The sequence below is a fragment of the Asterias rubens genome, chromosome 10 (assembly GCF_902459465.1).
Source record: "Asterias rubens chromosome 10, eAstRub1.3, whole genome shotgun sequence".
Classification (NCBI taxonomy): Eukaryota; Metazoa; Echinodermata; class Asteroidea; order Forcipulatida; family Asteriidae; genus Asterias; species Asterias rubens.
The window spans coordinates 7068389-7081941 of NC_047071.1; the positions used below are offsets into that span (position 1 = coordinate 7068389).

General features: G+C 41.0%; 1 protein-coding gene and 1 pseudogene across 2 annotated transcripts in view; both read right to left on the bottom strand.

Annotated features, from left to right (window-relative positions):
- Nucleotides 1-13553, bottom strand: part of LOC117295482 (histone-lysine N-methyltransferase 2D-like) — a 48648-nt gene that overhangs the window by 11300 nt on the left and 23795 nt on the right. For both annotated transcript variants that reach the window (XM_033778160.1, XM_033778159.1), the window contains exons 9-12: nucleotides 11121-11306; nucleotides 10520-10613; nucleotides 7195-7452; nucleotides 6715-6851 (exon numbers count right to left, since the gene is read on the bottom strand). In XM_033778160.1, the coding sequence (XP_033634051.1) occupies nucleotides 6715-6851; nucleotides 7195-7452; nucleotides 10520-10613; nucleotides 11121-11306 (675 nt within the window). The remainder of the gene's footprint in view (nucleotides 1-6714; nucleotides 6852-7194; nucleotides 7453-10519; nucleotides 10614-11120; nucleotides 11307-13553) is intronic.
- On the bottom strand, nucleotides 8270-9288 carry LOC117295483 (annotated as a pseudogene).

Sequence of the window (13553 nt, forward strand, 5' to 3'; positions counted from 1 at the left end):
CTAATTGTTTTGAAAAATACCTAGGGAATACTTTGGGGCTGTTTATCTATAAACAAAAATACAAAAAAAAAACCAAAAAACATAAAAGCAACAACTATATTTTAAATCTAGCTTGTCATTTTCTTAAGGTAATTGAACCTTTGCCGCCTAAATCTTGAGACACGATTCTAACTTATTGTTTGACATTATGATCAGAGGCAAAAAAACATCAATTTGGTTGTGAATTATTTTATCTACTCTCATTAATCGCTATATTATACTTGTTTTTTACTTTCTTTCTTATAAAAATTACTGGAAAAACCGCGTACTCTCACCAAAGTTATCTTCAAACGCCGTATCAGTGCTGTAAACACTGATAAATTCTGCAAGGATATTGCGAGGTTGACAGATACAACAATACCCTTAAATCACTTCTTGATAAGCATACCCCATGTAAGAGATGTGAGTTTAAGATTCGTCCAAACTGTTTGTGGTATACTGATGCTATTCATACTGAAAAGCAGAATTGGCGTCGCCTAGAACAGGTATGGAGACGGTCACACCTTGAAGCTGATCGACTGCTCTATCAAGAACAAAAGCAAAAAGTCAACCACATCATGAAAACGGCAAAGTCTAATTACTACATGGAGCTGTTTCTTGCTAATGCCAAAGATCAAAAGCAGCTCTTCAAACTGACTGACCGACTTCTCCACAGAAGTCGTCTCCACAGAAGTCGTGTATCCCCCCTCCCTGCAAGCCAGAGTGATAATGAGTTGGCCAATGAGTTCTGCTCCTTCTTCACTGAGAAGATCCGGAAGATTCACAGTGGTTTCCAGCATGTTACTGACAATCTTTTCCACGAGGAACAGGTCTCTGCCACACATCTTCTCACATCATTTCAACAAGTGACAGGAAAATGAAGAATTATAGACCAGTCTCTAACCATTCACTTCTTAGTAAAACCCTGGAGAGAGTGGTCTTGGTGCAGCTTTCATCTTTCCTAATTGAGAACCATCTTCATGACCAGCATCAATCTGCTTTCCGCGCCAACCACAGCGTTGAGTCTGCCACACTCAAAATCCAAAACGACTTGTTGCAAGCTATGGACAACCGCAAGATATCATTACTTGTGCTGCTTTATTTATCAGCAGCGTTTGATACTGTTGACCATGCCACATTATTTCACCACCTCAAATCTCGCATTGGGATAGATGGAGTTGCACTAGACTGGTTCAAATCTTATCTTAATGACCGATCACAGTATGTCCCCATTAGTGAATCAACTTCTCCAACTGTATCACTTAATTTCGGGCTACCACGGGGTTCAGTCCTTGGACCGGTACTGTTCTCGGTATACACAACCCCACAAGACTTAGCAGCATCATTCAACAGCATGGCATATCTTATCATTGCTATGCAGATGATATCCAACTTTATCTGTCAGTAGACCCTCAACAACATCAGGTCAATGTAGCAGTCCACCAGATGGAAGCATGCATTGATGAAGTATGTTCATGGATGACACACAACTGGCCCAAAATAAACGATCAGAAGACAGAATTTATCATTATAGGTTCAAAACAGCAATCATCTAAAGTTCATATTCCATCTATTAGAATTGGTGATTCGTCCATCATACCATCTACTCAAGTCCGTTATCTTGGCATTATCTTTGATTCGTCACTATCCATGGAACCTAGATCAGTTTGCATGTCAATCCGTAACATTGGACACATTCGGAAATATCTTGACAAACACACCACTGAAATACTTGTTCATGCTTTCATCACTTCCAAAATTGACATGGGCAATTCACTGCTTTTTGACATCAAGAGAAACCAACTAAAACGTCTGCAGCATCTACAGAACATCGCTGCCAAACTAGTTTCTCTCACCAGTAAATATTCCCACATCACCGTATTACAGGATCTCCACTGGCTGCCAATATCACACAGGATTCAGTACAAACTTGCTCTATTCATTTTCGAAATTCTTCACAACAATGCTCCAGAATACCTCATCAACCTCATCCACCCATACACCTCAGCACACACCAGACTATGTTCTAATGAGCTCATGATAATAAATAATAATAAAAAACTACAGCATTTATAAGGCGCACTTTACTGAAAAGGAGAAACATTCAAAGGCGCCGGTCAAGTTTTGTCAAGATGTTTGAAAGCAAGCAAGAATAAGTGTGTTTTGAGTTTCTGCTGGAAGAGAGTGATGTTGTGTATTTGTCTGAGGTAATCCGGAAGTGAGTTCCAGAGTCTAGGTGCTATGTTGGAGTAAGCCCTGTCCCCATAACTGTCCAGTCGAGTTCGAGGAACATGGAGCGTATTTCTGATAGATCTTAGACCTGGTCTAGTTGTACGGGGTGTCAAGAGATCGTGTATGTAGGGTGGAGCTGAACCATGTAGTGCCTTGAATGTGAGTATGATGATTTTGAATTGAATACGCTGATTGACAGGTAGCCAGTGTAGTTTATAGAGTATGGGGGTGATGTGATCGAACTTTCTAGTACCAGTTAGGAGACATGCTGCAGCATTCTGTACTGACTGGAGACGATTAAGTGTGCTCTGAGGAAGACCGGTAAGAAGGTTGTTACAAAAGTCAAGTCTGGATGTGATGAATGCGTGTATGAGCTGCTCTGCCGCCTGCTTAGACAAAAGGTGTCTGATTTTGGCAATGCGTCTAAGGTGCATGTAAGATATTTGGCAGACACGACAGACGTGCTTCTCAAGGGTCATACACTGGTATACACCGAGATTACGCACGTCTGTGCTGGGCGTGACCTGGACATCACCAATTTGAATGTGTGGGATAGAAATTTTGTGTTGAAGGTGAGGAGAGGAAATTATTATGAGTTTTGTTTTGTGAGTGTTGAGTTTCAGGAAATTGTCTTGCATCCATGTTTGGAAGTCACACAGGCAGTTTGTTAGTGAATGTATGATGTCGTCATTACCTGTGCGATTAGGATGAAATGATGTACAATTGTGTGTCGTCAGCATAAAAGTGAGCTTGCAGATTATGCTGGCGTGCGGTTTGACCAAGTGGGGATGTGTAGAGGGTGAATAACACTGGGCCAAGTACAGAGCCCTGAGGGACTCCGAATTTTAACAAAGCCTCCGATGACAACTCCCCGTGTATTTTGACCATTTGAACTCGATTTGTAAGGTATGATTGAAACCCGTTTAGAGCTGTTCCCTGAATACCAAAGTTATTACTCAGCCTATAAATTAACACATCATGATCAATTGTGTCAAAGGCCGATGAGAGGTCGAGCAGGACTAACTAATGATGCTTCATCAGCCCAGAACTTCCACTCTTTGGGGCAATAGGTCCTTTTCTGTAGCATCAGCCCGGGTGTGGAACCAACTCCCACTAACTGTCAAATCATCTCCATCCATCACAACATTCAAGACAAACTTAAAATCTCACCTGTTCTAACAAGCATACTCACACAATCCTCAGTCCTAATTTGTCTTTCTCTCCTCAAGCGCCATGAGCGCCTTCCTGAGGGGGATACCGGCGCTCTATTATTATTATGTTGGCTTTTTTAATGCCTTAGCTTCTCATGAGAATGTACCCGATGTTGAATGACCACAAGTTCCGGTCCCCAATCAGAGTGATGAAACACTCTTGGAAATATTTCCGAACCCACCATTCATTGCGTTTATAAAAGCCAAAAATATATGAGACATGATCCTCAGAGCAAAATTGCCACCAGACCATACTGAGTAACCCTGGTGACCAGGCTCCCGCAAATAATTCAAGAAATATCCTTAAAAGGATCTAATTGCCTGACTCTGAACAATCCAACAACGAATACACACCTTTGGGCACTCAGAAACTAAGACAAACTCATGGATATGTTCCCCATTTCCCAAAAATTTGTTGCAAACCCACCTGCATCTTTCTTCAAAGAGATGCTCAAAGAGATTTACTTGATTCTTTGAATCCACCAACATGTAACTGAACAGGAAGCGAACAATCCTTGATTTAAAAAAACTGTTCACCACCAACCAAAATGGACACAAAAGGTCATACTCTTTGGTTGAATTATTTCCCCACCACTTCCCAGTTAACATAACAAAAGTGGAAATAGTGCAGCAGAAATATCACATTTGGAATTGTAATACCACAAATACTCATTCCAAAATACTACAGCGTCATTGGATATATTAAAAAAATAAATATAAAAATATGCAAGCCGCCAGACACACAAGGCCCGAAGGTCACATCGAGGTGTTGGCTGCGATCAACTATTTTTTCCAGGGGCCCGCGCCACCAGTTCTACATTGTGTTCTCCTGGGGCCGAAACAGGTTTACCCTCTTTACAGTCCATAGGGATGAAGACTACAGTATCATATATCAGAAGCCTGACTGGTAGAGCAGAAAGCACTACCTCCCCAACTTTACGAAGCAATCATGTGTCAAGACCGAGACTGGAACCCACACTCTGCTGATCAAACACCAGGGCCCAATTTCAAAGCGCTGCTTCATGGTAAGCAAATTTTTGTGCTTACTGAAGCAGAAACATTTGCTACGGTGTAAGCGTATTTCACAGGTTAGCAGAAAAACTGGGGGGCCATATTGGGCGTTTACTATGGATTTGCATTGTGACGTCATTTATTATTTTTGTGTGGTAAGCACAGGAAGGTTAGCATGCCTTTTCGTGTGCTTACGGTTAGCAGACCTATGAAATGGAAATCGCACAGTAAGCACAAAATAGGTCGCTAAACAGCGCTATGAAATGGAGCCCAGAGCTTGAATCTGTTACTCATAACCACTAAGGGCATGACAACGCCACAAAGGATGGGATAGCACCAACATTAACGCCACAAAGGATGGGATAGCACCAACATTATCCCTTTGGATGAAACAAATTTATCAAAAAGATTATTATTGTAATCTATATGAACATTTTACTGGTTACAGAACCAAGATGACTGGATTTATTTTGGATTCAGTTAAACAAATCTTGGATCCTGCCTTAATAGCACAGTAGAGCTATATCCTACAATTTTGGATCCCGCCTTAATAGCACAGTAGAGCTATATCCTACAATTTTGGATCCCGCCTTAATAGCACAGTAGAGCTATATCCTACAATCTTGGATCCCGCCTTAATGGCACAGTAGAGCTATATCCTACAATCTTGGATCCCGCCTTAATAGCACAGTAGAGCTATATCCTACAATCTTGGATCCCGCCTTAATAGCACAGTAGAGCTATATCCTACAATCTTGGATCCCGCCTTAATAGCACAGTAGAGCTATATCCTACAATCTTGGATCCCGCCTTAATAGCACAGTAGAGCTATATCCTACATGCACAGCGTATGCCACAGGTAAGCAGTAGTTATTGTTATACCTCGGTAACAAATTGTGAAGTTTGATTGGTCGAGAACCAATCACGTTCCGTGCAACAAATACGCATGTACCATGGCTGCCGCCACGGCAGGTAACATGAGTGATGTTAACCGGTGTACATCAACTTGATCGTTCCCACCGTTGGTCGATTTCAGCACTTAGTACGAAACGGCCGCTGGTTCGAGGGAACAGTGAAGAATGGTTTCTTATTTGAACAACTGTTCGTCTGCTTATTAACTATGCATAATCCGTCGTTATAATGTTTAAAGATGAAAACATTACTTTGAGAAGAGAAATAATCGTGTTAACAAGGTATAAGAAAACAATTGTTGCACGCTGTGATTTGGGGTCCATGGGTTTTGTACACTCTCGAGGGAAAATGGCACCCTCGGCTTTGCCCCGTGTGCCATTTTCCCCCTCGGGTGTACAAAATGCCATCGACCCAGTCACAGCGTGCAACAATTGTATATTGTTGTTCTGTGGTTTGTTGGACATAATGTACTTTATGTCATGTTTGCTTGTTAACCTTGACGGAACATTTCTACAGTGATATTTTACATGTCTAAAATAGGATATGATTTGTTTATTTGCAGAACACAGAGCCAAATTACAATATGCTCATTAGTTGTGGAATACCAAGACCAATATAGTCAGGTCCACAGTACATGTAGGTCTATATTCCTAGTCCAGTTCATCTCTGCACCACAGATTTTCAGATTGAAGTAGTCTGAAGAATTCTTAAACTACTCTTATAATAAAGACAAACATTTCAAATCAAATTTTTCCTTATGTCGTCTCAGATTTTTTATTGGGGTTGAACAAAGTAAAAATTTACTAGAGTGGGATTTAATTCAAGGTTGCACCTCTTCTGGCAACCGAAACAAGCAAATTGAAAAAAGAGGGAAACAGTCAACATGTAGGGTTGTGCATTGGCATGTTAATCCTGCGGTCATTGGTTCAACTATGCTTATTTATCAAAACTTGTAATTACTGTTGCAAGTTTGGAAGCTGTACTTTCCAAAATAATCCGAGCAAGAAGGGCTTCCGTCCAATCATCAGGGATTAACAGTCATCCATCTCTGTTGATTTGTAGGCACCTGCAGATGATGAATATGCCTGGTGACAAAACCAAGCAGTGTGCATTGACCTGCTGATAATGATGCTCATAATAAAGCCACCAAGAACCATCCAGTACCTTGCACTGCTCTTGGGCAGTTGAATTTATAATTGCCCTTCAAATATTCATATGTACTGCTACTGTGTGTAGATGAATGAAGAAGTCCCTGAATCCACTGTGAACTGTTGTATCAGACCTTATGTCTATTATGCAGTTCTAACTACAGTATTTAGAGCAAACTGACCTGTTGTGCAGGAGATTGATGGGCTGCTTGTTGGGGAACAACCTGCTGCAGATGAGGATACACAACCCCTGTAGATGCAGGTACAGTACAGGTATACAATAGCTGACCTGACTGACTCCTTGCTGCATGTTGAATATCTACAAAACAAATTGTTAAGTAACATCACAAAACCGAAATCCAAATATATTATCAGGGAAATATTACCATTTGAGAGAACTGCCTCTGCCCAACCCTCCATGATGTTTGTACATTTATAACAATGTTGAAATTGAAAACCCAGAAAGGTTCTTCAAATCTATTTGGCTCGTTATGCACTGAATAGGCTTGATGGTCCATTATGCTAAAATCCTATAACCAAATGAAATCAAGCTGCGACTATTAGGAGTGCTGCAATACAGGTGTGGCATTTGTGGAGCACTGCCATAAGCTCATTATATACGAGTAGTAAGCAAAACCCATATGAGGGTCATTGGTACTCACTCCCTTGGGCAATGCTAGCTCCTAAAGCTGAGTTGACAACTCCAACCACAGTGTTACCAACTTGAGCCAATCCCACTTGTTGTGCAAGTGAAGCTGGTTGTGGCGTTCTTCCTTGATTAATTGCTACAGTATGGGCTTGAGGTTGAGATGCTCCAGGCGTTTGTTGTATAACAGCTGGTACTTGAATACGTTGAATGGTCCCAGTATTAGGCTGCTGAATTAGCGCAGTTGTTGAACTGTGACCTAAAATTGCTTGTCCTAAACACATGTAAATCAAAAGAAATATATAAAAATGCGTACAAAGGCAAAACTGTGAGATCTGTTCTGTCTTTTTTTCCCTTGTACATGTAGGCATGAATCTCTGCATTTTGATAAGACCTTTAAAAAAACAACACTTTATTTCACATGTTTATTTACACATTGATCTTGTGTAGACTAGTTTGTTTTTGTGAGATTTGTTTTTGCCATTTGCAACTTTAGAATAATAATAATAATTTCAATAATAATACAGATTTATTTGGCACACTCATCAGGAAACCCTGGTCAAGGCGCCTACACACAAAAGGAAAACAGCAGAAGAAAATAAGCAAATGAGATTTCAGTTTCTTCTTGAATTATGTCCAGAGATGAAGTTTGACTAAAAAGTAGTGTTACAGGAAGTTTGTTCTTGATAGAAGGTGCAGCTTTGACAAAGGCAAGCTGACCATAGCAAACAGTTCTTGCTCTCAGTTCTACCAACAGAAAAGAGCTCAAAGATATTTTAGCTGGACTGGTTTGCCCGACGGAGATAAGCTCACAGAGATGGAGAGGAGCACCACTGTGCAGGATCTTAAACACCGAGGCAAATCTTAAAGCAGATCTTCTTACTCATCGGCAGCCAATGAAGCTCTCTCAGAAAAGGCTAAATGTGGTCGTATTTCCCTTGTGGGACAATGACTCAAGCTGCGTTGTTCAGGGCACAATGCAGGCGAGATTTAGAGGCCAACTAGTAGAGTATTGCAACAATCCAGACGTGAAGAGACAAATGCATGGATGACTGTCTTTGCCATATCTTTTTAAATGTATTTGGGTCATTCTGTGTCAAATCACCCCCCAAAAAAGACAGTTTTAAACCTACCCTCTTCAAACTTGGTTAATAGGATGATTGTGGCTCAACAAGCTAAAATTTCAAACTTCAGCTCTGTTCGATAAACGGTTTCCGGCCAGTTTCAACAAGTTTGACCCGACGGTTACCGCTTTATGGTCGTTTGAATGTCAGGGGTCAGGCGCATTTTGACCAAAATCAACAAGAAAGAGCATGCCGTAGCGCGAAAACCGATTATTGGATGGAGCTGAAATTTGAATTTGAGCCTGTTGAGCCATTATTACCCCATAAAATAAAATTGAGAAAATTTGAAGAGGGTAGGGTTTAACCCATTGGGTGATTTGACACGGAATGACCCATTTGTGGATTCTGCTTATGTTTCGTAGGTGGAAATTAGCACTTCTGCACAAACTTGAGATATGGGCATTCATATTGAACTGGCTGTCAAACATGATTACAAAGTTGCGAGCACAGTTAGAGACTGTCAAATCCTGGTCAATGACCCTTTGGTTGGGGGGGTAGGGCTTGCTTGTCTTGACTTGCTTAGCGTTGTATCCGTTCCATTGTAGAGAAGTTGTGATGTGTTGCAACTTGTGCTGGAGGCTGTCCGGGTCACAAATGGTATAAGCACGTTGAACCAGCGCACAGTTGACTGATGACTTGATAGCAGGGTGATAGAAGGACTGCTGATGCAGGTAACGGTCAGTGTGGGTGGGTTTCCGGTAAATGCTGTGATGGAGGGTGCCGTCTTGGTTTCTTGTGATGAGAACATCAAGAAAGGGTATCTTTCCGGAATGTTCTTGCTCCATGGTGAACTTCACATTTGGGTGTTGTTGGTTGAGGTGCTGCAGAAATTCATGGAGAGAGTACTGACCGTGGGGCCACACGACAAAGATGTCGTCTACGTAGCGGAGCCACAGACTAGGTCAGAGGTCAGCGGTGAGGAGAGATGATGACTCGAACTCTTCCATGAATATGTCAGCTAGGACCAGGGATATAGGAGATCCCATGGAGGTCCCAGCTGTCTGCTCATAGTACTTGCCCTGAAATTGGAAACAACTAGAAGAAACGCATGTGCAAAGTAAATCATGAATTTGGTCAGAGGAAAGACCAGTACGATCAGGGAGGGAGGGGGTCATGTGATAATCTTGCAAGTCAAGACAAGCAAGCCCGTCCCCCCGACCAAAGGGTCTCCTTTACCCAAGGTCAAACACACACACACACACAGTTAGTTTACCATACCTAGGTCCCCTCCCTCTCATCGCCTCCAACGCATCTTCAAGCAAGCAGGAATCAAGGTGTATCACTCCGCCCCAAAGAAACTCCATCGCTCTCTCCAATCGCACAAGGACAAGAAGCACCGTCCACCCGTGCCGGAGTCTATCGCATTCCATGCGAATGTGGCAAAGGTTTATGTCGTGGAAACCGGGCGTAACTTTCCTACTAGACTTACGGTACACCGAGCACACGGAAATAGGGGAGACTTCGACAAATCAGCCATCGTCAAACATTCCCACATCACTGACCACCAAGTTGACTGGGAAGCAGCAGAAATCATCGCTCCAATCCAGGCATGGCACCCAAGGCGCATCAGAGAGGCCATCGAGATTCATAAGCATGACACCGTACCCCAAGACATTGGCTTCCACATCAGTGACATCTGGCTCCCGAATGGATCTTCTATATCCACGGTCACTCCCTAGGCCCAAACCCCTCAACTCAATATTAGCCCCCCACTACTTAGACTAGGCCCCCACTATTTATTTAGACTGCTTTGGGTCTTCTATACCCTCACCCACACCCTCACTATCCCCATGTGCTTGATCCTACTGACACAGTTCAGTGAGCACACACCCCCCACACACTACCCAAAAGCTCCAGAGCAGGATCCAGTTTCACCACGCATCACCGAGCTCCATTTCCAACCTTCCTGCATCACCAAGCTAATCCGCCTCCACAGTACTTAAGCAGCTTGCAGTATCATAGTGCAGCTTTCTCCAGAAGACGATCAGAGCATAATGTTGAAACATCGAGTTGAAACGAACCGTTCTTTGGAACCACCCCAACTCGTTAGAGATAGTTATTACATGGTGTTACCGCAAACCTTTCTATAGATGTGTTGTGGTGTTTCAAAAGTTCATCATCCACTCTATCCATACAGAAGCAGAACTACATGCATCTCTCATGTAGTCTATAGTCTGTGTTAAGTTGGCACATTAGTAATACTAGTACTAGGCTTACCTTGATGTGCAACACTGGCTGGAACAATCATTCCAACAAGAGGGTCAGGATTTGTCCTTGTTTGGCTTTGGTGTTTACTGTACTCAGTATGAATCTGTGATCAAGAAAAATCGCCCATTAGTGACACAATAGTTGTCTTTCAGGATTTTTCATAAACCCTTGCTACACTTAGCATTCAATCAACTGTGTTTTTAATCTGAATTTGGTGGAGCTTCATACATGTACATATCCTTTCACTTTGTTTAACTGCACTGGTCATCAAATAAGAAGTTTCACACTTTGAATTAAGTTAGCATCACAGAGAATTAAAAAACAACAGCAATATCAACAATAATTTGTAACTCAGTCATTCATTGTATGGACTGGATGACTCTGGGGTAGCTCCTGATGGTATAATTTTGAACAGCACCTGGTCAAAATATCATGGAGGAAGTTCGGGTTAAAAAAGTGGAGGATGGAACCTGTGGAAGCAATCCCTGACGAGAAAAAGTTTTTTTGTTTTTTTTTGCCATGTAAAAGAGCTCTGGTATTTGTAGAATTGTTATGCTCAGAGAATCTAACTACAATGCACAAATGAAAGGAACTTGAGTTTCATACTTACAGTTTGAATGAGATTTTCACAAAGTTTTTTTGAAGCAAGTACTCCCTCCAGCTTTGGGTGAGTGATGAATATATACAAATTTTCAAATGCTTCTCGACCAGATGTTGGCTCCAAGTGTCCTGAACCGCGGCCTCTTACATAGATATTAGCACCAGTCTCTGCACGTATATGTTGAAGAAATGACCCCTGTTAAAATACATAAGACACATATCAAATTAGCTTTAGGAACATTTGTAAGCCATCTTCTGCAAACACAAATTATCAATGACTGCTTAACCTTCCTGAATCTGCTAACCTCTGCCAAGTTGAGATTGCTACATAAAATATCAATGGCTGCTTAACCTTCCTGAATCTGCTAACCTCTGCCAAGTTGAAATTGCTACACACAAAATATCAATGGCTGCTTAACCTTCCTGTATACATGTAATACGTGTTGCCGGTATCCTGCAACGCACTTATATCGATACTATAAAAACCGAATGTCTTCAGTATTCTTCCAGGGTCATTCCATGGTGATACAGTGTTTATAAAGGGCATTTAAACAACAAAGAATCAATTACTGTGTACACAAAATCAAATACTAGCAGTTAATAGTCGACTTTCAAAGCTGCAATAGAGGCTTTTTTTTTCCTATGGTGGGTTGTAATTCATTGATAAATTCGTAATAATTACGAAAAAATTGTAATAGTTGGCAGCTGTGAAAGTGAAGTGAATTAATATTTCCGGCCGTTTGCAAATACTGTTTAGAAATTTGACATGGTCTCTTTGTCAAAATAATGTTTGATCTTCAACAGCGCTCACTTGGGACAAGTCTTCAAAAATGTTTTTAATTTTTATTTACAACGCAATGATGACATCACCATTTTGCAAGTTAGGCTTAAGAGTGTACTAAGTGGTGATTCATGGGTTGTCAGATCTTCTTCTAAAAAATTAGAGTGATACATTATCATACCAAACGAATAAATCCAAAATATTAGTTTGCTGATGCTTTCGGTTTGGGAGTTATCAGTTATCAAAGTTTCGGCCTATAAGCCTTCGTGAAATGAATAGTACGTTCCCTGTAAACACAAAAACTTGCGCCAAGGTCATCCCAACAAAAGTAAACAATTTTTTGAAACCTCCAGTTGGGCTAATAACAAAAGTAAAAAAAAAAATTTGGGATCTCGTTGGCGCGTCATGTTACGCGCACCTGAACCTCTGACGAACAGTGCCCTCGTGCCATTTTCAACGCCTCATAACTCAACGCGCCTATAAGATCCCATGAATTAAACTAGTTCACATGAAAGAGCTTGCATCCTTAAAACAAATTTAAGTGCAAACTGCGTGGGATCTCGTTGGCGCAGAGAAATAATTAGGTCAAAGTTCAAATGTTACCAATATATTGCGTTTTCGCACCTCCGTAACCTTGCACGCCAACAACAAAAAGTTGTTTTATGGCAACCAGGTGTTGGAACAGTTTTCATCTAATGACAAATGAAAAAAGAATCTTGGGATCTCTGCAACTTGCATGTCTTGGCGCACATTTTTGTGTTTACAGGGAATGTACGATTCGCTTCTCGAGGGTCTTTTGGCCCAAACTTTGATAACTGGTAACTCCAAAACCGAAAGCGTCAGCAAACACAAATTTTGGATTTATTCGTTTGGTATGATGGTGTATCACTCAAATTTTTTAGAAGAAGATCTGCGAACCCATGAATAACACCCCCCCCCCCCCTAATTTGGTACATTCTTACAGGCAGGGACTCTTAATCAGAATTTCCGTTTTAAAAATGTTTAGAATTACAGTTAACTTGATGTATTTTTTTATAAAAGAACATAGTTTAACTAGCAAGTACATGTAGATACACACATGGTGTTATCACAAACCAAATATATATAATGAATAGTGTAGATGGCCTTAGCTTTCGATCCAATCCGGACCTTCTTCAGAGGCATAAAACAAGTACAAACAAATACATATCCATTTATAGAAAAAGAGAGGGGGAAAGGGATTAAGGAAAGGATCCAGAAAGAAGCGGGAAAATAACAGCCAATCAAAGTTCCTATTTCAGAAACAATATTGGTGGCTATGAACCAATAGGAGTGGAGTGGCGAGGACAAAGGATGTTTAGAATGAAAGGAAGGGTTACTGGACCATAAAAGTGGTAAAAGTATTGTTCGACAACAATGCAGGGAGACATGAAAGGGTAGGATTAGAGAGCAAGTTGCATCATGATGCAACTAACAATGGTCAATTAATAAGAATAGCAAGATCAAAGGTATGATGATTTTAAAAATAGGTATGAGGGACCTGTGGAAAAAAGGGGGGGGGGGGGGTTACTTACATCAGATAGTTACAGTGATGAATTTATAAAAACAACTTTAAACTAGGTTAATTTATACTTTATGTACAGAATATATACAACATATAAGTTCTTAGGCAGAAGTGAAGTG